The 24,757-nt window shown below is 53.2% G+C and overlaps 2 protein-coding genes across 6 annotated transcripts; both read right to left on the bottom strand.

The window, feature by feature from the left end:
* Positions 1-1,667: 1,667 nt before the first annotated feature.
* LOC140902100 (sulfotransferase 2B1) lies at positions 1,668-9,692 on the bottom strand. Of its 5 annotated transcripts, none has more exons than XM_073321797.2 (7): positions 9,438-9,692; positions 8,099-8,287; positions 7,461-7,678; positions 5,434-5,560; positions 4,226-4,320; positions 2,153-2,333; positions 1,668-1,816 (listed from the first exon to the last, which is right to left on the bottom strand). In XM_073321797.2, the coding sequence occupies exons 2-7, from the start codon at positions 8,232-8,234 to the stop codon at positions 1,701-1,703; spliced, it is 873 nt and encodes a 290-aa protein (XP_073177898.1). In that variant the 5' UTR covers positions 8,235-8,287; positions 9,438-9,692; the 3' UTR covers positions 1,668-1,700. The 5 variants fall into 5 exon arrangements, with proteins under 5 accessions (XP_073177898.1, XP_073177899.1, XP_073177900.1 ...); XM_073321798.2 differs by having other exon boundaries at positions 8,099-8,252; XM_073321799.2 differs by having other exon boundaries at positions 7,470-7,678; positions 9,438-9,691.
* A 4,524-nt stretch (positions 9,693-14,216) lies between these two features.
* LOC144929698 (uncharacterized) lies at positions 14,217-18,287 on the bottom strand. The gene is made up of 2 exons (XM_078850098.1): positions 18,079-18,287; positions 14,217-17,180 (listed from the first exon to the last, which is right to left on the bottom strand). The coding sequence occupies exons 1-2, from the start codon at positions 18,177-18,179 to the stop codon at positions 16,703-16,705; spliced, it is 579 nt and encodes a 192-aa protein (XP_078706224.1). The 5' UTR covers positions 18,180-18,287; the 3' UTR covers positions 14,217-16,702.
* Positions 18,288-24,757: the final 6,470 nt, after the last annotated feature.

Genomic DNA, 24,757 nt, shown 5'->3' with positions numbered 1-24,757 from the left:
ACCTAGACCTCCCCCACTGCAACTTGAGACCATTGCTCCTTTTTCTGTCATCTGCCACCACTGAGAACAGCCGAGCTCCATCCTCTTTGGAACCCCCCTTCAGGAAGTTGAAGGCTGCTATCAAATCCTGACCCCCCACTCTTCTCTTCTGCAGACTAAATAAGCCCAGTTTTCTCAGACTCTCCTTGTAAGTGATGTCTCCCAGCCCCCTAATAATTTTCATTGCCCTCCACTGGACTCTCTCCAATTTCTTCACATAGTTTCTGTAGTGGGGGGCCCAAAACTGGATGCAGTACTCCAGCTGTGGCCTCACCAGTACCAAATAGAGGGGAATACTCACTTCCCTTGATCTGCTGGCAATGGTCCTACTAATGCAGCCCAATATGCTGTTAGCCTTCCTGGTGACAAGGGTACACTGTTGACTCATATCTAGCTTCTCATCCACTATAATCCCCAGGTCCTTTTCTACAGAATTGCCGTTTAGCCAGTCCGTCCCCAGCCTGTAGCGATGCATGGGATTCTTCCTTCCTAAGTGCAGGACTCTGCACTTGTCCTTGTTGAACCTCATCAGATTTTTTGGCCCAATCCTCCAATTTGTCTAGGTCACTCTGGACCCTATCCCTACCCTCCAGCGTATCTACTTCTCCCCACAGTTTAGTGTCATCCACAAACTTGCTGAGTGTCCAATCCATCCCATCATCCAGATCATTAATAAAGATGTTGAACAAAACTGGCCCCAGGACTGACCCCGGGACACTCCACTAGATCCAGACTGCCAACTAGACATTGATCATTACCTGTTGAGCCCTTTGCTTGAAACCATTTTGTCTTTATCCCTTGTACTTCAACTCATTTAAAACCTTTTAATTCAATTAACTCGTTTTGCTTTTAATCTAAACCAGCCCAGAGCTGAGTTTGAAGTGAAGTGACTGTTCCTCCAGTGAAAGTCAGAAGCTGTGCTTTTGTCTCTCTAAAGGTTCAGTCAGCTGTGGTATTTCTCTGAACTGGCCAGGTGAGGGCTGGCCGCTGTGGGGCAGATGGTTGGGGGAAATTCAGGACTAGGAGAATGCTGGGGCCCCCCTGCACATAGTAACCAAGCTGGCAGAGAGCAGGGTGGGGCTGCTGTGCTGTAGGCAGGCTGTGGGGGCCCAAGTGCTGCCCCAGGGCTGAACAGCACATAGACACTCAGGGCCCTGCATGCTTATCTGCTGGCTATGGGTGTCTAGACTGTGAGCCTCAGCAGCAGAGCATTTAAGGCACCCAGAGTTACAGGGCAGGAGGTGATATAACCCCTCACCCCCAGAACGTGACCAAGCATGAGGGCCTCAGTCTATGTAGCGGTTGCTGAGAAAGTTCAGGGGGATGTCACAGGGCCGAGGGATCTTTAATCCAGAAGACACTGACAGAGCACACTGCAGTGGGTGGAGGCTGCAGCTGGACACAGTCACAGGGGCAATTGGAGATGCAGTGGGCCCCAGGAGGCTGGGGCCAGGCTGACTGGCCAGGTGGGATGAAGGGGCGTTGGAGGCAGTGCTGGCAGAGGACAGCTGAGCCGGGCAATGCTCCTGGCACTGGTCCATCCTGCTAGGCTGGAGCCATGCCCTCCCATGGCCTGTGTGAACCATGGCAGACAGCTGTCCTCAGTAACTCAGCCCGACTCCCTGCAGTTCCATGCTTTGCTTTATTCCCGCTGTTCATTCCTAATGTGCACCCCATGGGAATGCCTCCATCAGGCCCCCCATCTGGTCCTGGTATATCGTGTCGAAGGCCTCGCTCTGCGCCACCGTGAAATGGTTCTTCCAGTCCCCACAGATGCCTGTGAAATCAGGAGAGGCGTCAACTCAGGATTTGCACCGTGGCCATCGAGGGGGTTGGGTCAGAGCGTCTCTCCCCGCACCCTGCACATCAAGGGGAGCTTGCTCCCAGAAGGAGGGGTTGAGCCCACCCAGCTCCCAGCAAGGACTCCTGGCTCTGCTCCCTGGCTTATCCCCCTGGAGGGCTGCAGTGGAGTTGCCAGAGCCTGACTCCCCAGAGATGGGGTCAACCCCATCGGGCTGGCTCACAGCAGCTCCCCTCACTGTCACTATGGGGGGGCCCAGACTCAACACCCCAGCAGCTTGGGGGGAGTGCCCCAGGGCAGCCATCTCCTCACCCTTCCTCAGGAACGTGCCCTTCTCCTGATCCATGATGTCCTTGGGGAGCAGCATCGAGTTGCACATCTTGTTTTCCTGCATGGCCCTGAAGGAGGCGTTCTCCACCACCGAGGTGATAGCTCCCTCATCCAGCTCCTGCTCCAGGAACTGGCAGAGTCGCCGCACGCTGCCCCTCAGGTCCTGGGGGAAAACAACAGCCTCAGTAACCATGGCACAGGTTGGTGGAGCCCCCCACGCTGCTCCCAGTGACAGTAATTGCGGCGTGGCGTGGCAGAGCCCCGCTCCCCCAACCTCTGGCAGACAGGGTCGGTGACATTACCTGGGGCCTGGCCTGGCAGAGCCCCCCCATGCTGCCCTGGGCAGGCGGTGACAGTAACCATGGCACAGCCAGGCAGAGCCCCCCATGCTGCCCTGGGCAGGCAGTGACAGTAACCATGGCACAGCCTGGCAGAGCCCCCCATGCTGCCCTGGGCAGGCAGTGACAGTAACCATGGCACAGCCAGGCAGAGCCCCCCATGCTGCCCTGGGCAGGCGGTGACAGTAACCATGGCACAGCCAGGCAGAGCCCCCCATGCTGCCCTGGGCAGGCGGTGACAGTAACCATGGCACAGCCAGGCAGAGCCCCCTATGTTGCCCTGGGCAGGTGGTGACTAGGGTTTGCCAGGAGTCTCCCAGAATCAGACTATCTCCTGGAGGCTACGAGATTTTAGGGTGCTAAAATCCAGTGGTGCAGCGGGATAAGGCAGGCTCCCTGCCTGCCCTCGCCCTGCACTGCTGCCAGAATTGGCAACATGTCCCCGCACCCCGTGGGAAAGGGGCGGGGGAGAAGGACCGGGGGTCTCTGCATGCTCCCTGCACCCCATGTGCCAACTCCCATAGCTCCCATTGGCCGGGAATTGCACCAATGGGAGCTCCGGGGATGGTGCCTGCCTGCAGGGAGTAGCATGCGGAGCCCCCTGCCTGCCCCCCCCAAGGGGCCACAGGGATGTTCTGGCTGCTTCTGGGAGCAGCACAGGGGCAGGGAGCCTGCCTCACCCTGCTGCCCCCCAACTGGGAGCCACCCAAGGTATGTGCCACCTGGCCGGAGCACGCACCTCTTCCTGCACCCAAACCCTCTGTAGCCCCCTCCTGAACCCAACTCCCTCCCAGAGCCCACACACCCCTCATCCCTTCAAACACCCTAATCCCTTGACCCAGTCCAGAGCCCCCTCCCAGAGCCTGCACCCCAACCACCTCACTCAGCCCTGAGCCCCCTCCAGTGCCCAAATTCCCTCCCAGAGCTTGCACCCTGCATCCCCTCCTGCACCGCAATGCTCTCCCCCAGGCACAGCCTGGAGCCCCCTCTCACACTCTGAACCTCTCCCTCACCCCCTCCCGCACCCCAACCCCCTGCCCCAACCTGGTGAAAGTGAGCGAGGGTGGGGGCAGACAGGGACGGTTACAGTAACCGGGGCCTGGCCCAACAGAGCCCCCCCGCCACTCCCTGGCAGACAGGGACAGTTACAGTCATGAGGGCTTGGCCCAGCAGAGCCCCCCTGACTGAAGCTATTCTGGGAGATTTCCCCCCACCCCAGTGTTACGTAATATCATTTTCATTTTCTCAAAATATCCTATTAAAGTCTCCCGGATTGCTTTCAGTAGTCACTGGGAGACCAATGCTGAATCTGGGAGTCTCCCAGCCAATGCTGGAGGATTGACAACCCTAGGGCATAGTGACAGTAACCAGGGCAGGGCCTGGCGGGCAGGGCCTGGCAGACAGGGCCGGGGGATGAGGACAATTTCCAAACCCTGGATTGTGTCTGCACTGGAATGCTGTGAAACATGGATGTCAATGGAGCAGCTGGACAGGCATGGAGCTGATTCACCCCCCCACTCCCACTAGTTTACATGGCGCAGCCAACTGGACCTTAATGGGGTGACTCCTGATTAACATCATGATGAATTAGGGGAATCAGCCCCATTGACTCCAGTTCAGTTACTCCTGATTTACCCCAGCCGGGGAGCTGGCCGATTGACTCCAGTGGAGCTATGGCCAGTCTACAACAGCGGAGGATGTGGCCGGGTCACTTTACCTGCTGCAGCTCTTCGTAAGTGATGAAGAAGAAATTCTTTTTGCCCTTCATTTCCATCCAGCCTCTGACATGATCAAACCAGGACCCGTGGGGCACTGCAGGGGCAGAGAGCAGAGCGGGGTGGGGCTGTGAGTGTCAGCCAGAGAGTCAGCACAGCGGGGACTCTCACGTGGGCAGGGAATGCTCCTGCCAGGCTGCGAGGAGACACTCCGATGGAGACTCCTAGAAACGTCGGGCTGGAAGGGCCCTCAAGAGGTCAGCATGTCCATCCCCCTGCACCAAGGCAGGGACGAGTCACCCTAGATCAGCCCTGGGAGGGGTTTGTTCAGCCTGTTCTTGGAAACCTCCAGTGACAGGATCCCACAGGGTCACCTGTTCCAGAGCTGAGGTATCCATGGAAAGTTTGTCCTACTATCTAACCTACATCTCCCTTGCTGCACACTGAGCAGATTCCTTCTTGTCCTCCCCTGGGTGAACACAGAGAACAGAGGATCCCCATCCTCTTTACAGCAACCTTTCCCAGCTTCCTCCTCTCTGGACTGAACACGCCCTATTCTTCCAACCTTTCCTCATAGGCCGAGGTTGCCAAACCTCTTAGAACCTTTGTTGCTCTTCTCTGGACTCGCCTCAGTTTCTTCCCGTCTTTCCTAAAGACACAGTCCCCCAGCTGACGCCTCACCAGTGCCTAGTGTGGGGCAATGTCCTGGCAGACGAACACTCCTGTTAACATCCCCCAGAACGATAGCAGCCTTTTGTGCGGCTGTCCCATTGCTGACTCACGCTGAATTCGTAAGCCACTCTAACCCTCAGATTAGACCCTCCACCCCCTAGCCAGTTATTCCCCACTGTGTAGCTGGGCAGTTAGTTTGACATGTGATGGACTCGCTGCTCACGTCACCCTAATGAGATGAGACTAAAGAGCCCCAATACCATTAGGCCCGTGCCCTGGGACACATGGGGAACCCCCTTTCCCCCCAGGGAATGGCTAGGGACAGGAGCTGGGACCGGAGAGCCCTGGTGAATACCCCCCCAACACACACACACACCACTGCTCAAGGCTGCAGAATGATGGGATTGTGGAGTCATTGGGATCCGCTCTCTGCCCTGGCAGCAATGTGGGGCAGACTGCATCTGGGGCTGGCCAGGCTTGAATCTGGTATGGCACCTCCCATGTCCCAAGACGTCCCAGGCCCTGAAGCCACACTCACCATCCCCGCTCAGAAAGTCCCGCAGGAACTGCTCAAAGGATTCGGGGTCCTTGTACGAGCTGCACATCTTGGAGAAATAGAAATAGGAGACCAGGACGTCCTTGGGATTGCGGAGTGTGTAGACCACCTGGAGGGGAGCGCAGGCAGGGTCGGACCAGCAGCATATTAACGCCTAGGCCGACAAGGCCTAGGCCTAGGGCAGCAAATTTGCAGGGGTAGCAAATTTATAATAGCAGCCAGAGGCTGCTTCCCCGGCACCTGTTCACGCCCTCCGCCCCCAGCCCCGCCCCAACTCCACCCCTTCCCCGCCCCTGCCCTACCCCTATTGGTCCGCTTCCCCAAATCCCCACCCCAGCCCCGCCTCCTCTCCCAAGTGCGCCCCATTCCCCCCTCTTCCCCCCTCCTTCGCGAACCTGTTTCGTGCACAAGCACTGGCAGGGATGGGGGAGAAGCAGGACCCGGTGGCGCGCTCAGGGAGGAGACGGAGTCGGAGCGGAGGTGAGCTGGGGCGGGGGGAGCTGCTGGGGGGGACAATTATTTCAGGGCCTGGGGTGGCAAAATCATTAATCCGCCACTGGGTCAGACCAAGACATAGGCTGGGGGGAAAGGGCAGGGACTGGCACAGGAAATGGGCTATTAACTCTCCTATGGGTCAGGGAGCCCCTGAAGCACTCTGCAGAGCAGAGCTGCCAGCATCACCCTCCCGGCTTGACTGTCCCCGGGCATCCAGCCGTTGGCCCCAGAGCCAGGTAAACACCCGTTGCTCCACAGGGGCAGGGTTAAAGCACTTGGAATTCAGGCACAAGCTTAAGGCACATGCCCCACACCCTACTCCCTATGTGTGACACTCTGTGCCCCAAAGAGACACTCTGCACCCATATTCACCATGGTGATATGATTCGGATAGGTTTTGTACAAAGCATGCCTTGTGAGGTGTCATTCTAAAAGTCTTAATCTGTTGAACATTAATATCCTGTTAAATTCTATGTGCTATGATTGTATGTGAAGTTATGAAGTTTGGCGATGTGTGTGCCACTGAAACCTGTTGTAAGGTTGGGGACACCCACAAGCAGCCTTTGAGATACAACGATAAATAGGCCAAACAGTGTTGATGACCTACTGAGGAAATACAGCCGCTCACAAGGATTACCCCAGGAACTGTGTAGAATAGAAACCTCTCAGAGATAGCACCGGACAATGGGAACTGTTTGACTCTGCAAAAGAGCTTTCCAGCAAGTTGGAAGAAGATATAAAAGGGGGAAGTGACATCATGCTTGGACCTCACTCTCCCTACAACAGAATACCCAAGAATACCAGAGGAAAAGACAGAATTGGGGGGCAAGAGCTGGTGCCAGGCAGGAGAGAAGAAAGCCCTGCCTTTGTATGAAACATTAGCAAATTGCTCGTACTATGTATGTAACAGGGTGATACACTGCTTGATTCAGATCCTATTTAGTATATTAGGCTTAGATTGCATTTTTGTTTTATTTCTTATGGTAACTATCTTTGATCTGTTTGCTATCATTTATAATCACCTAAAATCTACATTTCTGTGGTTAATAAATCGATTTTATATTTTTTATATAAAACAGTGTGGTTTAAGTGAAAGGTTGGGGTGGGGAAAGTTCTGCTCAGTTATTAAAGGCTTTGTGCATATTCCTCTCCACATCGAGGGAGGGGGAAGACGGGGTAATAACTAATATACCGTTCATGTTTTTGACCAGGGCAAGACAGTACAGCTCTGGGGTCCTAGTCTGGGGAGTATTTTGGCCGAAGCCTCTCTATTGTTGGCTGGTAGAGCATTCATGAACACAGCCGGGTGTGGCCACTGCCTGTGGATGTTGCTGTGAGTGCAAGCTTGGAGGGCTTTGCAGCTTGCCACAACATCACAGTGTGAGAGGGAACCCACACTGGTAAAACAGAAGGCTTGGCTGTACTCCAGTTCCAGGTGGCACCATCACACTATGGATCTGCACCTTAGCCCCTGCCACCCCGGCTCTGTACTGTAACCCCCATGCGCAGCCTGCCTGGTCCACCTTGGCCCTGGAGCCAAAGAAGGATGTGGGGAAGAGTTGGACGGGGAGGTGGCAGGTCAACAGACGGGGTCGGGGATAGCTCAGTGCAGACTCCAGCCCCAGGCGGGTAGTGAACCAGGGCACACGGGTGGAGTTGAGGACGGCTCGGTTCCAGGCTGGGTCCCCGCCGCTGCGGATCAGACTCAAGATCTCGATCATCCACACTGTGCCTGGGGGACAGGGGGCTTCTGTCACAGGTGCCTTGTGGGGTCTGGAGCTGTCTCTGAGCACTGCATGCCTCCCTGGGCCAGTGGAGCCAACAGGGCTGAGCCCCACCACTGCCCCATAGCCCTCCCAGCCTTCTCCTATAGCCCTCCCCACCATCCTCCCCATAGACATCCAAGCCTCCTCACCCCATCCCCTATAGCCATCTCAATGCCCCCGAGCCATCCCCAACCCCCAATAGACACCCCAGACACACTCAGCCCTCCCCATCCCCTCCCTGATTGCTGCTCTGGCCACACCCAGCCCTCCCCATGCCCCACATAACTGGATTCCAGGATAACAGGTTGCCCCTCCCCTCCTTCCCAGGGCCCTCTCCCACCACCCTGACTCAGGATGATCCCCCTTCCATGCCTGCAGCACCCTACCTGATTTGGGGTAGGTGACATTGAAGACATCATCATCCTGCACCTGGAACTCCTTGTGGGCGAAGCGCAGGCTCTGCTCAGAGTTATAGGCAGGGGGGAACTTGATGCCCTGGTATGTGACGTACTCTACTGCCATTGCCCGGCCTCGCAATGCCTGAGATGACCAGCCCCGCAGGGAGACACAGGAGCCTGTCACCACGCACAAGGGCCTGTGTCTACCTGATTGCAGACCCATCTCCCGCCCTCCTCCCCCCTCCAGCACTGTGCACCCTGCCACAGGGCATCGGGCCTTGCATCAACCCTCCTGCAGACCCATCTCCCCTCCTGCGCAGCACTGTGCACCCTGCCGAGGGGGCATCGGGCCTGTGTCTACCTGACTGCAGATCCATCACTCCCCCCCATTGTTCACTGCCTGGGCAGCGCTGATATGCAGCCCCCGTAGGCAAGGGTTAAAAGCAGCCCTGGAGAGGGCTGCAATTGGGAAAAGAAGTGAAAGTAGCTGAGGGAGTAGCTGACCACAGGTGTGGCCAGCCCAATCAGGCCACACCTGGCCCTATAAAGAGGCTGTGAGCCAGCTGCTAGAGGAGTTTGACTCTAGGCCGGGATTGAGAAGGACCTGGTTGCAAGGTGCCTGAAGCAGAGCAGAGCAGAGCAGAGCAGGGAAAGGGCCAAGGGAGCTGGGCAGCTCCAGCCTAATAAAACCCCAGGCTGCAGGTTTTGCTGAAGGCCTATGCAGGTACTGGGGCTGAGAGGGGCACTCTGGGGATAGACAGAGGCAGCAGATCCAGCCTCCTTGCCAACGATGAGTGGCCGTTACAGACTGCAGTCTGCCCCACTGAGGTGGGCTTAGAGTATTGGGGGTTCCCCTGGGAGGGGAGACCCAGAGTGTGGGGGTACTCCTGGGGCACCCTGAGGTAAAGGGCACTGGAGTCTGTGAGGGACATGGGGCCTAAGGCAGGCGAGACACTGGCCAGCAGGAGGTGCTCCAGAGCTGGGAAAGAGCTAATTCCCAGACACCAGCAGGAGGTGCTGCACCAGTAAGTCGGTGCTTTGCTACAAGTCCCCATGGGCATCTCCTACCCAACCCTGAGCATGCCTCACCACTGCAATGGGTGCCCCATGCACGTCTCCCTGCTGGGCACCCCTCCCCCTGGTTACCCTCTACCCAGCCCCCTCCCTGCTGGGCACCCCTCCCCCAGGCATCCCCTGCCCAACCCCTCCCCAGAAAAGAGCTTTTCCCCCTTGCCAGGATTAATGACTCACTGCACTGGGGAGAGCTTGCTCCAGCCCTGCCAGGCCCCTGGTTATAGTCTCCCTCCCCCGCAAGCCACGTACCCACCTGCCCAGATGGCTCTGCCTGGGGGTGTGGGAGGCAGCAGTCAGTGTGTGAGGTCCCTGGGAGCTCAGGGGATTGACCCCTGCCAGGGAAGAGAGGCCAGAACAGAAGGTCTCTCTGCAGCACCCCAAACCCTGGCCTGGCACAGCTCTTGGAGATGCGGGGACAAAGGTCTGCCACGGGGAGGGATCAGGGAGCCAGGCCCTGCCCAGCCCCTGAGGCCAATGATTTCCAGGAGAGACAAAGTCCAGGTGGTCAGCCCCTTCCCGAGAACAGAGGTGGAGACACATGTAGGGACAGAGTTCTCTGCCTGTGCACCACAGCCTGCCCACAGAAACCAGCTGAGGGGGTGGGTGTGCGGGCAGGGGGCGAGAATGGGAGAAGGTGGATGGGGGTGGGGGGGAGGGAGAAGATGGAGGGTATGGACGCAGTCAGAGAGAGAGGGCAAGAGACAGACTAACCTAGACAGGAGGGGCTGTGGCTGTTGCGGCTGCCGTTCCCCTTTGGAGCCAGCAGGAAGGGCCGGGAGAAGATGGGCACAGAGCGTTGTCTGTGTGCGCCATAAAAGGTTGAAAGGGGTTTCAATGGTGATTCTTCTCAGGGGACTGGGCAGGACATCCCAGACCACACTGAATGGGGGGTTGTTGTAAGAGTGAGCGACCAAGGATTAGTTACCACGGTATCATTGGCCCTGGGGACACCCCTGTATCGCCACAGCTGGCCCCATTCCGGGGGCTGACTCCCCCTCTCTCAGGCCCCTTTATGCTGCCAGAGGCACTGAGTGTCACCAAGAAGCCGCTCTGGGTGTCGGGCGCTAAATTAGGAAGCGGTCACTTGCTCCCCGGCTGGGGTGGCTCTGGGAGAAGCAGGGGAGGCTGCAGAGGCAGGGACAAACCGGCTATGGCACAGGCAGGTGGCAATGCCAAGCCGGAGAGCAGTGAGGCCAGGCTGGGCCCAGACACCTCTGCCCCACTCTCGTCTACACCATGCCTCCACCTCAGCTTCCCTCGTGGGGGTTCGCTGCCGGTGTCGGGACAGCTGTCTGCAGCCATAGGGCAGGGTGAGCGGGGCTAAGGGCTGGATTTTCAAGGGTATTTTGATGGCCAGAGATGCAGATAGGTGCCTTGTGATATTTTCAAAAGCACCTTGGTACAACCGGGCACTGCTCTGTGTCTTCAGGCGCCTAAAAATCAGGCCCAAGGTGCTTTGCTTTGTTTGTGTAGGGCCTGGGCCACGTGTCGGGGTGTGTGTACATGTCCAGCACCTGGCACCATGGGCACACAGCTGCTAGGGCTACTGGCAGATAAGTATTAAACAATACATGAGCCTTGCTCAAAGGGTGGGTTCAGGATCTCCGGCCTGTGCCTGAGCATGAAGGATCCTCCAAGCCTGGAGGAGGCAGAGAAAAAGGGGAGCCCTGGCTGTGAGCAGTGATGGATTAGCCAATGGACTGCTGGGGCCCGGGCCTGGCCCTAGGGGCCCTGGCCAACTGGGGGACTCCCTGGAAAAAATGATTTGCAGTAGCAGACCAGGGTGGGGGAAGCCCCCAGCGGCCCCCATCCCCAGCAGAAGCCATGGGATAGAGGAAGCCCCCCCTGTTTTGTCCCCTCACCCATCCCCAGCAGAAGCCGGAGGGTGGCAGGGCAAGCCCCCTGCCCAACACGCTCTCCGGCAAAAACGCCAAGCAGGCGAAGTGGGAGAAGTTCCAGTCCCCGACCCTGGTCCCCTGCGGAAAGCGCAGGGGGCAGCGGCGGAAGCCCCAGCACCCGGACCCCCACTGCGGCCCTGGGACTGGAGGAGCTCTCACTCCCTGCTGCGGCCCTGGGCCGTGTTGCAGGGTCAGAGCTTCTCTGGTCTTGGGGCCACAGTGGAGGGCGTGGGGCAGAAAGGAGCAAAACGGGTTTGCAAGGCTGCAGTTGGGGGTGGGGCGGAACGGGGACCAGTGTGTCCCTCTGCTTTTTCCCACACGTGCGGAATGAATATTGTTATGTGCACACCACCTCCATATCGGTGCACATAACAAAATTCATGTGGCAGGGCTGGGGCAGAGGGGTCCGGTGTGTGGGAGGGGGCTCAGGGCTGGGGCAAAGGGTTGGGGTGTGTGTGTGTGTATGGGGGGTGAGGGCTCCAGCTGGGAGGTGTGGTCTCTAGAGTGGGGCCAAGGATGAGGGGTTTAGGGCCATAGGATTCCCCAGGGCTGCAGTGGGGAGACAGGATTCCCCTCAGCTCTCTCTTGCCTCAGCAGCACCTGGGCTGGGGTGGGAGAGGCACCTCTCCCTGCCACGGCAGGTCTGGGTTGGGGCCGGGTGAAGGGCAGATCTTCCCGCCGTGGCAGGTCTGGGGGTGGGGGGGAAGGCATCTCTCCCCATCACAGCCCTGAGCGCCTGTGCGGCGTTGGGGAGGACCCAGGGTGGAACAGGGGCGGGCCTGAGGAAGGGGCAGAAAAGGGTGGGGCATGGGTAGGACCGCAGGCGGAAGGGGCTGAACTTGGGCTGGGCTGCAGGCAGAAGGGGTCGGGAGGGGCCCCCACTTGCTCTGGCCTAGGGCCCCAGGGGAACATCATCCACCTCTGGCTGCGAGGGCCAGGATCTCCAGAAGGGCTCAGCACGGAAGGAGCCCTGTGTTTAAAGCCATACCTGTGGGTGCTGAGCCGTTCTGGAGATCCGGGTCTCTCGCCAGTTCTGCTCCCTCCCCCCAGCAAACTTGGCTGGCCGTGCCCAGGGACCTGTCCGGGAGCCCCAGGGACAAGCTAGCGGCTGTGGCTGGAGGATGGCCATTCCCCAGGTTCCATCCCATCCCACCGCCCGGCTCCTTGGGAGAACCGGCCCCTGGAGACACTTAGTGAAAGGCTGGTGACGCCGCAGCTCTGATGGGCAGCCTCTGCTCTCCCTGCAGCCGGAGTCTGACCATCGTCAGAAGCCACTGCCAAAAGTCACGCTTCTTACAGTGAGGAAACGAGCACCAGCGCCATGGCTCGGCCCCCAGCGCGGCCAGGGACGAACTTGGCAAGGGAGAGGGGCTGAAAAGTTGTTTCACCAGGCACCTAAAGGTGCAGTGTCCAGCCCGGATCGTCCCAGTGTTGTGCAGAGGAAGCAAGTTTCTGTGTGAAACCCTCCAGGAAGTGCAGCGGGTGGGGTCTTGAAACAGCCTTGTTGTTGTTTAATTCTGCTGTTGGCAGCTGTGCGGGAAGCCAGGGGAGGTGCCCGAAAAGCAAGGACTTCACCGAGAGTCTGTTCAGCCCGGAGCAGCAAACCACAGAGCATGCAATAGAGCAGCATTGCTCAGGCCTGCTCTGCGCTGCACTCCCCGCCCTAGACTCAGCTCTGCAAAACTCTGCAGCGTCGCTAATGCTGGAAGGGGCGGGGGTGTAGCTGTGTCGGCAGAGGAATGCCCTCTGTCAGCTCACGCTGCAGCTCCGCTGGCGTGAGTTGCCGGCATAGCTACACCATCCAAGGCTCTGTAGTGTAGGCAAGCCCTCAGGTTGTAAGCAGGGAGGAATACACTCCTCCAGCCTACAGAGCCCCTGCTGCTGGGGATAGTGAGTCACGTATGCTAGGATCTACGGAGGGACTTAGGCACTGTGACGGTGAGGGTTGCAATGCCTGCCTTTTAGGCGCCTAGAAAATCACAAGCACACACTGCAATTCCCAAAGGCTAGCTTGGCACTTGTGCTCCCTGTGTGATGTGTGGGGAGAGATGGCAGCTGGGAATGGGATCCCCAAAGCCAGCACCTGGAGCGGCTCCCTGCCTACACCAGCTACAGGGAGATGCTGATGGGAGGGGTGTGAGCTAAGCCCTGACCATTTCACTGCATTCAATGCCTGTGTCCAGGCTGCAGGGAGGGGCCTAGTGCAGTGCCCCTTGGCTAAGCTATGCTCTGCCCTCCCTCCCTCCGAGTCCGGTCAGGTCCCCTTTCAGGATCTCAAAGGCCCAACAGCGTCATGAGGGATCCCACAAGACAGTGGGGGCAGCAGCCATGATGGTGAAGCTTGCTCCTTCCAGTCTGTTGCCCCGTCCCTGCACTCCAGTGTGACGCGTACCCTCCTCTCCCACCTCCCCAAAGGTACACACCGGCTGGCTGTGGGCGGCTGCCCCATCCTGTTGGCACAAACTGATCAGGCACATTTTGGTGACTTTTGAATCCCTTTTCCAGAATCTCTGGGCACGTTGCCATGCCAGCCAGGACACTGATCTCAGCTCTTCTCAGGGACACAAACCAGACCGTCTGCCACCCTCCACCTGGCTGCCTTTCGTAAACAGGGGCTGAGCTGGCCTTTCACACCTCAGACAGCTCAGTGCAGGAGCCTTGGTGAAGCCAGCCTGGCATGAGGAGTGTGCCCAGCCCCTGGCTGTGGGGCAGCACAGGGGTATAGCCAGAATACATTGCGTAGTGGCTGTTCTCTGCTCCCCAGCAGCCACAGGGGGAGCAGAGTGTGAGTTAGAGCCACCCAGTCAGGGTTCCTTCCCCACTCTGAACTCTAGGGTACAGGTGGGGGGACCTGCATGAAAAGACCCCCTAAGCTTATTTCTACCACCTGAAGTTAAAACTTCCCCAAGGCACAAAGTCGTTGACCTTGGATTAAATGCTGCCACCACCACCAAGTGATTTAACAAACAATCAGGAAAAGGACCACTTGGAATTCCTATTTCCCTAAAATATCCCCCCAAGCCCTTACACCCCCTTTCCTGGTGAGGCTTGAGAATAAACAAGATGAGCACAAACCAGCCTTGGATTTTTAAGACCCAAAAAACCCAATCAGATTCTAAAAAACAGGACTTTATTAGAAGAACAAAAAAGGATAAGAGAACAACTCTGTAAGATCAGAATGGAAGATAATCTTACAGGCAGTCAGATTCAAAACATAGAGAATCCCTCTAGGCAAAACCTTAAGTTACAAAAAGACACAGAAACAGGAATACACATTTCCTCCAGCACAGCAAATTTCACAAGCCAAAACAAAGGAAACCTAATGCATTTTCTAGCTAGATTACTTACTAACTTTACACGAGTTGGAGGGCTTGCATCCTTGATCTGTTCCCGGCAAAGGTATCACACAGACAGACAAAAGCCTTTTTCCCCCCCCCTCCAGATTTGAAAGTATCTTGTCCCCTCATTAGTCGTTTTGGGTCAGGTGCCAGCCAGGTTACCTGAGCTTCTTAACCCTTTATAGGTGAAAGGACTTTGCCTCTGGCCAGGAGGGATTTTATAGCACTGTATACAGAAAGGTGGTTACCCTTCCCTTGATATTTGACACACCCAAGGTTGCTCTCCAGGGACCAGGCAAGGGAGCACAAAGGTGGCTTAGAGCAATGGTTCTCAACCAGGGATACGTGTACCCCTGGGGGTACTCGGTCTTCCAGGGAATATATCAACTTATCTAGACGTTTGCCTAGTTTTACAACAGGCTACAGAAAAAGCACTAGCAAAGTCAGTGCAAATTAAAATTTCATACAGACAATGACTGGTTTATACTGCTCTGTAGACTATACACTGAAATGTAAGTACAATATTTATATTCCACTAGATTGATTTTATAATTATATGGTAAAAATGAGAAAGGGAGCCATTTTTCAGTAATTGTGTGCTGGGACATTTTTGTATTTCTGTGTCTCATTTTGTAAGCAAGTAGTTTTTCAGTGAGATGAAACTTGGAGGTACACAAGACAAATGTGACTCCTGAAAGGGGTACAGTAGTCTGGAAAGACTGAGACACTGGCTTAGAGCCCCCATCCCTTTGTGCCTTTCCCAAGTGCAGAGTCACTGAGGGTCAAGGCATGGAGCCAGGCTGCCCTTCACTCAAGAGACCTGCCTCCACCGGACCCCATAAGTGCGTGTCTGCCAGCAAAGCTGCACTGCATTCTGTCGCTGACGGATCAGGCCCTTCCCCCTTTGTGACAGCCCGGTTGCTGAGGTGCAGGGCATTCCCAACCACTTTCCCCAGTGCTCAGCCATCTTGCCGTGCCCTTGGGTGGGCAGATGCCTTGTCAGAGCCGCTCCTCTCAGCAGGCCACTGATAGCTCCTGCCACAAATAACCCAGCCAGGCAGAGAAGCAGCTACAGCCATTAAAGGAGCCCCACAGAGAGAGATACAGTGCGGTTGTGCCCCCTTTGGGGTGCTGGGCACAGAGGCCTGGCAGTTTTGTTGATGTTTAAAGGAGTCTCTTTCCTTCAGCTAGTTTTTCACACGAGGGCAGGACTTTTCTACCTGTCTACATGCCTGACAAGCTGCAGGGCTGGCAGGGTCCCCCCACCACAGCCAGCTTGGAAGTGCCACCAGGCCAGGGAGAGGGGCATAGGTGTTACTGGATTCTTTAGAACTTGTTGGTCTTACTGGTGCCTATTTGACTCTGCCACCCTGCAAACAGCTGGGAGACACGATCTCTTCGTTAAAGACTCAGCGCCCTGCCTCACAAGTATGGGCCGAGTCAGCTCACGGTCCCCTCCTCGGACTCTCCCAGCCCACTCTCCAGCAACAGCAGGACAGACAAGTCTTGAGACCCCTGTTATTCCTAAGGTTAAAAAATAAGGAAGGAATCCCCCCACCCCTTTATAACCATAGCAACAAAACCTTGATAGGCTCCTGGAGGAATGACCCTTGCAGAAGGAAGTGAAAATATTCCCTTTATTTTTAACCCAACTTTAAATAGGCAGCAGATATTTCTCTTTGGGTCTTCTGGAAGCCTTGTTTTGCCCCAAGGGCTCACGGCAAAGGAGCATTCTGGGCCACAACCAAAAGAAGGGTGACCGGCTCTACACAGAGATGGGCTGCCTCTCATCTTCAGTCCCCAGCTGTTGGGCTCGGGGCAGGGAGCGCCCGGTGCTGGTCCCAGGTCGGACCGGATGGTCACAATAGGCCTTTGGGCCTCACAATTTAGTGATCTGGCTGGGCGAAGGCAGCCAGAACGGGTGACTAGGGATCTCTGTTTGGGGCCGCCTCACCCTACAGACAGGGCCAGGGCCACGGCCACAAAGCCACGCTCACCTGAGCTATCCTGCGGGTACGTCCCCAGGCAGGGGAAGGATGCCTCCCAGCCCGGGTAGACAGACACGCGCTAGCATGTGAAACGCAGCAGTGCAGCCCCTGAGTCCGGGGCAGCGGCTCAGGCCACACACCCGGGGTGGCTGGCTCCTCCTGCAGCACAGGCCTCTGTGGCCACACTGGGGCGAGCGCCAGCAGAGCGAGCCCGTGTCTGCGCACGTGGGCTGGGAAAGAAAGTCACTGTTTCCTGGCGTTCCCAGCCACGCCCCCCTCGTCTGTCACACTAGGTCAATTCCGTGTGCTCTCCAGGCCGGCTGAGTGGGCAGCATCGGATGGGCAGCGGTCTCCCTGCTCGATCTGCACTTTAATGATGGACTTCTTCTTGTTGGACATGGTGGCCTTCACCTGGATCTCCTCATTGGTCACCTCCAGCTGGCCGTCCTGGTCATCGGTGAGCCTCGTTTTCTGGAAGGACTCGCACTTATAAGGAGGGTTGTGGCTGTACATATAGTGGTAGAGGCGCTCCATGCTGTGGAAGTGTTTCCTGCCAGCGAAGAGCTCAATGGCAAACTCAATGCTGTAGAGGAAGCGGTCGAAGGGGTTGGAGAACATGATGGCCAGGGTGAAGGCAGCGGACTCGTAGCTCAGCACCCCGACGCTCCCGCGGGCCGTGTAGCTTGTTTTCACAAACAGGAAGCTCTCCGAGGAGCTGGGGGGGATCTGGGGCACAGGGTCTATCATGGCACTGCCGCTGAAACAGTAAGTCCTGGAGGAAAACACCACGGGGTTCCTTCATTACACAACATCCCTAACAATAATTAATAACTGCATCCCCCAGCAGGGGAATTCTGACCTAGGGCCTGGGGTGGGTCACAGCCTGCCCGCTCTTCTGCAGAGGGGACATGCAAGTCACCGGACAAGGGAGTGCAACCCCACCTGGGCCAGCCCCCAGGGCAGATGGGTCTTTCTGCATGACCAATGCACAAGGTGGTACTGGTTCCTAGCTGATAAAATGTTACGTGGTCATGCACATTGTTCTTAACTACAGAGTAGAGGCCACACACAATCAGACGGACATCTCATACAGCTGCATATGAGTGTGTAAGTACACATGTACCTGTGTAGGTAAGCATGTGGGTAATGTACATGTGTGTATGTGGAGGTGGTGAACTAAATACACTGAACACCTTTACAATTAATCACAGGCCTATTGCCATGTCATCTGCCCCCAGTCCATCTCCCTGGGACTTACTCTCCAAACTCCCAGGTGGCTTCCAACAGCCGTTTCCTCTCAAATCAACTGCCCAGGGAAATGTTTCTCCCCACCCTGAAAAAATGTGTTTTCCCCCCTAAAATACCCTCAGTCCTGGACACACAAAATATCCTGGCTCGAAGGTCGAATACAATCTTGTGCCCCTGCAGGGATAGAAACTTTAAATATAACCCAGAGGGCAGGGGGATTTGTGGTGATCCAATGGGACATACAGCACTGACGTAATATACAGGAATGGATGGATAGATAGATGGAGTGTATGGGGATGGATAGACAGACAGACAGATATTCAGTAGCAGACACATACCCCGCACCGTGGCACATCTGTCTAGACACCAACCACAGGCTGACTTGGGAAGCCGCGTGGACGGGGCTATGGGAACCTGCTTACCTGGGGTTCTCGAGGGTCATGTCTCTGGTGTTGTTGATTATCTGGATGCCCACACACCGGCCTGCAGCCGTCTCCTGTACCAGCTTTTCAACATAAGCCATCTCGCAGCAATGAGGGATTGTTCAGCAATAGCTCCCGCGGAGCACCACCAGCCCCTCCCTGGGCAGAACCGACTCCCTGCCCTCCCAGCCCCTGGCCTAGCACCAGGTCCAGCGCTGGCTGCGTGTGCTTCCTGCTAGCTGAGGTGGAGCCCAGGCTTTGCCTGTGGGGCAGGGCTGTGGACAGGCAGGATGTGACGGGGCAGGAAGTGTGGGCAGGGGCTAATCTGCAAAAGGAAATCCTGGCTAATCAATATTGGGGAGAGCCAACACAATGGTTGGGGAGGCTCACTGCTACCAGTGTGGATTACTTGACAGTTCTCGACAATCAGTTTGTCCTGCTCCTTACAGGGATTGACATGACCTGTACCAGTGCAGGACGGGGGCCCAGGGCACATCTGCTGGTAGCTCAATGGGCAGTCGTGGGCACACAAAGAAAACCGGTGCTGGAGGCGCATAGGGAACGGGATGGCTGCACCAGCATACTGTGTGCAGAAAAGGACAAGAATGATCCAGGAGCTGGAAGAGCTCTCGTACAGAGACAGCTTGGAAAGCCGGGATTGTTACCTTAGATGGGATGGAGGGGAGAGGACAGGAAAAGAAGATCCATAAATAATGAAGGGTCAGCAGAGAGATGATTGGGAGCTTCTGGTCTCCCTGTCTCATCACAGAGGAAGGGGACTCTCAATGCCTCTAAAAGATGGGAAATTCAAAACCGAGAAAAGGAAATTTTTTATCACATGACATGCAATTTGCCAGTGGAACTCACTGCCACAGGAAGTCATTGAGGCCAAGAATTTAGCAAAATTCAAAATGAGATTAGAGGAAGTGTCACTCAATGGCTAGCACATTGGATGGGAACTCAGGAGTCCTAGGCTGTGCTCCTGGCTCTGCCACTGGTCTGCTGGGTGACCTTGGGAGAGTCACTTTGCTGCTATGTTCCTCAGTTTCCCCAACTGTGCAATGGTGAAACTATCCCTTTGTCCATCCCTGTATACACCTCTCTACCCATCTGCCCACCCTTCTCCATATTGATCCATCTAGAGTCCATCACTCTAACATGGCACAGTAGCTCAGCTCTCCATGTGGGCGGTGGGGAGGGTAAATTGGCCCCTCTCTCACCGGGTGCTGTGAGTCTGTAACTCACTGTGGGACCCTGAGGTGGAGCAGGCCATGGCCCTGTGAAGCAGCAGCAGCTGTACGGATCCAGGTGGGGTGAGGGCATCATCACGTGGCTATAGAACGTAGACAGGTCCCAGGGCTGCAATAGGAGCTGCCTGCAAAGCAGCCGGGGCTCACTCCTTTCCCCCCTGAGGCCAGATTTAGGGGCAGATGACCCAGGCAGATGACCCTGGGGTGCTGGGCTTGAGGGGCACTGGGCTCGGGGTGCTGTTTGTGCCAAAAGGGAAAATAGAATGTTTGAATGTGACAAATGTAACAATACACCCCATATTCTTTATAGAAATATGGTTATGATATGAATATGATATAACTAAGATATACTTTATGTAAGATGGGTCTTGTAAGGTATCATTGGAAAGGCTATGATTTACTGAATGTGTTTATCCAGTTTGTATGCATGTATCATTTTTGTATCTGAAGCTGGGAATATTGACCATGTTTCTGTATTTCAAATGTGCTGCGTTGGATAAGGCCAAACAATGTTAGTGGTTTATTGAAGAAATGCACACAAGCATAAGGATTACCCCAGGAACTGTGTGCAATAGAAACCTCTCAGAGATAGCTTGACACAATGGGAACTGTTTGACCCTTGGGAAACCCAAGGCAACTTGTGCCTTAAGAATCTGCCAGCCTGTTTATCACTCAGGATGAGAATTTGCTAATTTGTATCCTACCTAGCTAGTGTGTTAAACTCAGTTTGCGGCTTTTGTTTATTTACTAAGGTAATCTGTTTTGTTCTGTTTGCTATCCCTTTAACCACTTAAAATATATCTGTAGTAGGAAGAGGACCTGAAACATAAGCCCATGTATCAGAGGCCTGGTGTGAGCCAGAGAAGTGCCCCAAATAATCCCTAGAGCAGACCTCCTAGATGTGACCCTTCTTCCAGTCTGAGTCAGAAACAGCAAGGGCCAGATTCAATATCTAGGGGTTCCTTTTCAACAATGCAACACAAAACCAGCTCGAGCCCCCACCCAGTAACCTGGGACAATTACATAACACCCCCTGGGTGTCTCTAAGAGGCAAAACTTCCCCTCTTGCAAGCACAGAGTGCAGAAAATAATCTTTTAATAAAAGGAGGGAAGCCACCCGGCATTAACTTGGGAAAACACCACAAGCAGGATTCATAAACAGGAAACCATGAGGAAAAGACTCACCCCAGCATTTGTTGGGCAGTGCCCTTTTGCCTCAGGCTCTTAACTCCAGCAACCGAAAGTTCCTTTAACGCAGTGGTCCCCAACCTTTCTTGTGGGAATAGCAATATGAAGAAGACTGTGGCGGGCGCCAGACACCCCACCACCGAAATGCTGCTTCTCGGTGGCATTTCGGCGGTGGGGTGTCCTGCGGGCGGACAAAAATGCCCTGGCGGGCACCATGGCACCCACAGGCACCAGGTTGGAGACCCCTGCTTTAACGCGTCCCTCCCTTCTCCGCACCCCACTCACAGTTGTTGTCCTTGGTCAGCGCAGACCCAGAGTTCAGAAGTGCACCTGCAGACTTCACCTCACACCGTGGCTGGGGTGCACAGCAAGAAGGTACCTTGCTCATTCCCCATCCAGGTGCTTACTCACTGATCCACCAGCCACCCTCCCCTTCATTGGGATGTCTTCAGGTCCCGCCAATTAACACAGCTCTCAGGGATTTCAGCTGTTTGTGGGGCAACCTCACCGCTAATGCAGACTGGGCAGCCACTTACACCAGAGACACTACCCCAAAGCAGGTCTAATGCCTAGATTTGGCTATCAGCAATTTGGGCTCTGCAGTGCATAACAAGACTTTCCACTGGGTCTAAATTAGCTCTGTTATTACACACTGGAAAGAGAAAGGGCCAGATGATGCCTAGGACCCTTAAACAAGGCCTACACCACCAGGTATGGGAGTCCTGTGACTGTCCCAGTCACCCCCACTCTCAACTCACTGGGCTTTGGCACCCATGGGCCCCGCCTAGCAAATGAAGTTTAGTTGAGGGTGAGTCCCTCAATCAGGGTATGCCAAGCACAGTTCCACTGCCCTGGATTCACACAACAAGGATAACCACGCTTTAGTACCCCTGGACCCAATAACAAGGAGAGTGGTGATCCAACACCAGCCAAAAGTGATCATTTGGGCACAGCAGTCCCCTCATGCCGAGCACCTAGGCAGGGTGGGTGTGCCCATGCAAACAAGATCAGCTTCTGAAGTCCTCTTTCCCAGCTCTTCACTAGCTCATTCAGACCCTGATTACATAGAAAAACATCCATTCTTGATTTAAAAATCGTCAGAGAATGGAGAATCCACCATGGCCCTTGGTAAATTATTCTAGTGGTTAAATACCCTCACAGTTAAAAATGTACACCTTATTTCTAGGGCTGTCAAGTGATTAAAAAAATGAATCACGATTAATCACGATGTTAAACAATAAGAGAATACAATTTATTTAAATTTTTTGGATGTTTTTCTACATTTTCAAATATATTGATTTCAATTACAAAGTGTACAGCACTCACTTTATATTTATTTTTATTACAAATATTTGCACTGTAAAAACTAAAAGAAATAGTATTTTTCAATTCACAAGTACTGTAGTATAATCTCTTAATCATGAAAGCTGAACTTACAAATGTTCTGAAAGCATGCTCCACACCTCATCCCTCTCAGATTTTGGAAGGCACTTCAGATTTTTAAACCTAGGGTCAAGTGCTGTCATTATCTTTAGAAATCTCACATTGATACTTTCTTTGTGTTTTGTCAAATCTGCAGTGAAAGTGTTCTTAAAACAAATTGTGCTGGGTCATCATCTGAGACTGCTATAACATGAAATATAGGGCAGAATGTCAGTAAAACAGAGCAGGAGTCATGAATTCCCCCCCGAGGAGTTCAGTCACAAATTTAATTAATGCATTATTTTTTTAACAAGCATCATCAGCATAGAAGCATGTCCTCGGGAATGGTGGCCAAAGCCTGAAGGGGCATATGAATGTTTAGCATATCTGACATGTAAATACCTTGCAATGCCAGCTACAGAAGTGCCATGTGAATGGCTGTTCTCACTTTCAGGTTACACTGAAAACAAGAAGCAAGCAGCATTATCTCCCATACATGTAAACAAACTTGTTTGTCTTAGCAAGAAGTAGGACTGAGTGGACGTGTAGTCTCTAAAGTTTTACACTGTTTTGTTTTTGAGTGCAGTTATGTACCCAAAAAAATCTACATTTGTAAATTGCATTTTCATGGTAAAAAGATTGCACTACAGTACTTGTATGAGGTGAACTGAAAACTATTTCTTTTGTTCATCATTTTACAGTGAAAATATTGGTAATAAAAATGATAATATAAAGTGAGCACTGTATACTTTGTATTCTGTCTCGTAATTAAAATCAATATATTTGAAAATGTAGAAAAACATTCACAAATATTTAATAAATTTCAATTGGTATTCGATTGTTTAACAGTGCGATAAAAACTGTGGTTAATTTTTTTAATTGTGATTAATTTTTTTGAGTTAATTGCATGAGTTAACTGCGATTAATCAACATCCCTTCTTATTTCCAGTCTGAATTTGTCTTGCTAAAATTTCCATTGAATCATGTTATACCCTTCTTTGCTAAATTGAAGAGCCCATTATTAAATATGTGTTCCCCACGTACATATTTAGAGACTGTGATCAAGTCACCCCTAACCTTCTCTTTTGTAAACCAACTAGATTGAGCTCCTTGGGTCTATCATTATAAGGCAGGTTTTCCAATCTTTTAATCATTCTTGTGGCTCTTCTCTGACCCCTCTCCAATGTATCAACATCCTTCTTGAATTGTGGACCCCAGAACTGGACACGATATTCCAGCAGCAGTCACATTAATGCCCAATACAGACGTAAAATAACCTCTCCGCTCCTATGCGAGATTCCCTTGTTTATACACCCCAGAGTCACGTTCGCCCTTCTGACCGCAGTGTTGCGCTGGCAGCACATGTCCAGCTGATTGTCCCCCACAACCCCCAAACCTTTTTCAGAGTCACTGCTTCCCAGCAGAGTCTCCCAACCTGTAAATTTGGCCTGCATTCTTTGTTCCTAGATGTATATTTACATTTTGCCATGTTAAAACACATATTGTTTGCTTGTGCCCACTTTACCAGTCAATCCAGATGACTCTGTCCTCTTCACTATTTACCATTCCCCCAATTTTTGTGTCATTTGCAAACTTTATCAGTGATGATTTTAAGTTTTCTTCCAGGTCATTGATAAAAACGTTAAACTTGCTTGCAGGAGCCCACTGGAAACATGTGGTTCCCTGTTTATAGTTACATTTTGAGACCTATTAGTTAGCCAGTATTTAATCCATTTAATGTGTTTCATGTTAATTTTATGCAGTATTGTTGTAGCCATGTTGGTCCCGGGATATTAGAGAGACAAGGTGGGTGAGGTAATATCTGTTAGCGGACCAACTTCTGTTGGTGAGAGAGACAAGCTTTCGAGTTTGCACTGACCTCTTCTTCAGGTCTTGGAAATGTACTCAGAGAGTCACAGCTAAATAAAAGGTGGAACAGGTTGTTTAGCATAAATATTTTACACATATTCTAGGGACCATTTGAGATGTTAATTTTATATCATTTAATATCATTCTAATGTTTTAATAAAAATGTTGGCCTGTAATAAGTCAAACATCTTACAGAAGTCTAAGTATATTACATCAACACTGTTACCTTTGCCAACCGGTAGCCTTTTATTTGATTTAAAGTGAATTTTGTAATGTGGTATTACACCCCCATGGGTTCGGCTCTGACGTCTACAGTTTCAAGCTTAACAGAGTAAAAGTCACCACTGCTACTTGCTTCAGATTTAGAGTCTCCAGGAACACATAAAGACCAGGGTAGTGACCGCACAGACATTCGCACGTACAAGGTCTTGTCTGTTTTACAAGATTTATTAAAGTTACAATTAAAGTTATGATTACCCAACCGTCTATACAGACCTATGCACAAGTCACAAATATAGTTATACACACACCCTTAACAACAGTGTTAGGGTCTGGTGGGTCTCTCATGGATTGATCATCAGTGGAGTGATGGTTCCTGCTGGAGTTTCCCATAGGAGGCTCAATTTTTCTGTTCTCGGCATCCTCTTTTATAATGTGATTCTGTCTATACCTACATTCGGCACATGTCCAAAAAAGTGTCAGCCCTCTTTTTCCTTATTAGTCTGATGTCCCCTAGAAATTTAAGGGAGCCCAATTTCTCGTAGACTCTCTTTATTCTCATCAACACTGACGCACAACCTGTATCATATGGTTTAGACACATGTTGGAAACAGCTGTGACTTTACGGTATTGTTATGATTTAAAATTAAACTTCTGGATATTTTTTTTGCAATATTACCACTTGGTACCTCTTTTCCCATAACCTTAGGGCATCGGGTTAGTCTTCGGTC

The sequence above is a fragment of the Lepidochelys kempii genome, chromosome 23, assembly GCF_965140285.1.
Source record: "Lepidochelys kempii isolate rLepKem1 chromosome 23, rLepKem1.hap1, whole genome shotgun sequence".
NCBI classification, from domain to species: domain Eukaryota; kingdom Metazoa; phylum Chordata; order Testudines; family Cheloniidae; genus Lepidochelys; species Lepidochelys kempii.
This window is presented reverse-complemented; position numbering and strand designations above follow the sequence as displayed.

Coding starts and splice junctions, on each gene's coding strand:
- LOC144929698 (XM_078850098.1), bottom strand. CDS start 18,179: ATGGCTTATGTTGAAAAGCTGGTACAGGAGACGGCTGCAGGCCGGTGT. Junction 17,181..18,078: donor ATGACCCTCGAGAACCCCAG/GTAAGCAGGTTC, acceptor GTTTTCCTCCAG/GACTTACTGTTTCAGCGGCA.
- LOC140902100 (XM_073321797.2), bottom strand. CDS start 8,234: ATGGCAGTAGAGTACGTCACATACCAGGGCATCAAGTTCCCCCCTGCC. Junction 5,561..7,460: donor CCAGGGCCAAGGTGGACCAG/GCAGGCTGCGCA, acceptor GCTCCCCTCCAG/GTGGTCTACACACTCCGCAA. Junction 4,321..5,433: donor GGACTTTCTGAGCGGGGATG/GTGAGTGTGGCT, acceptor CTGCCCCTGCAG/TGCCCCACGGGTCCTGGTTT.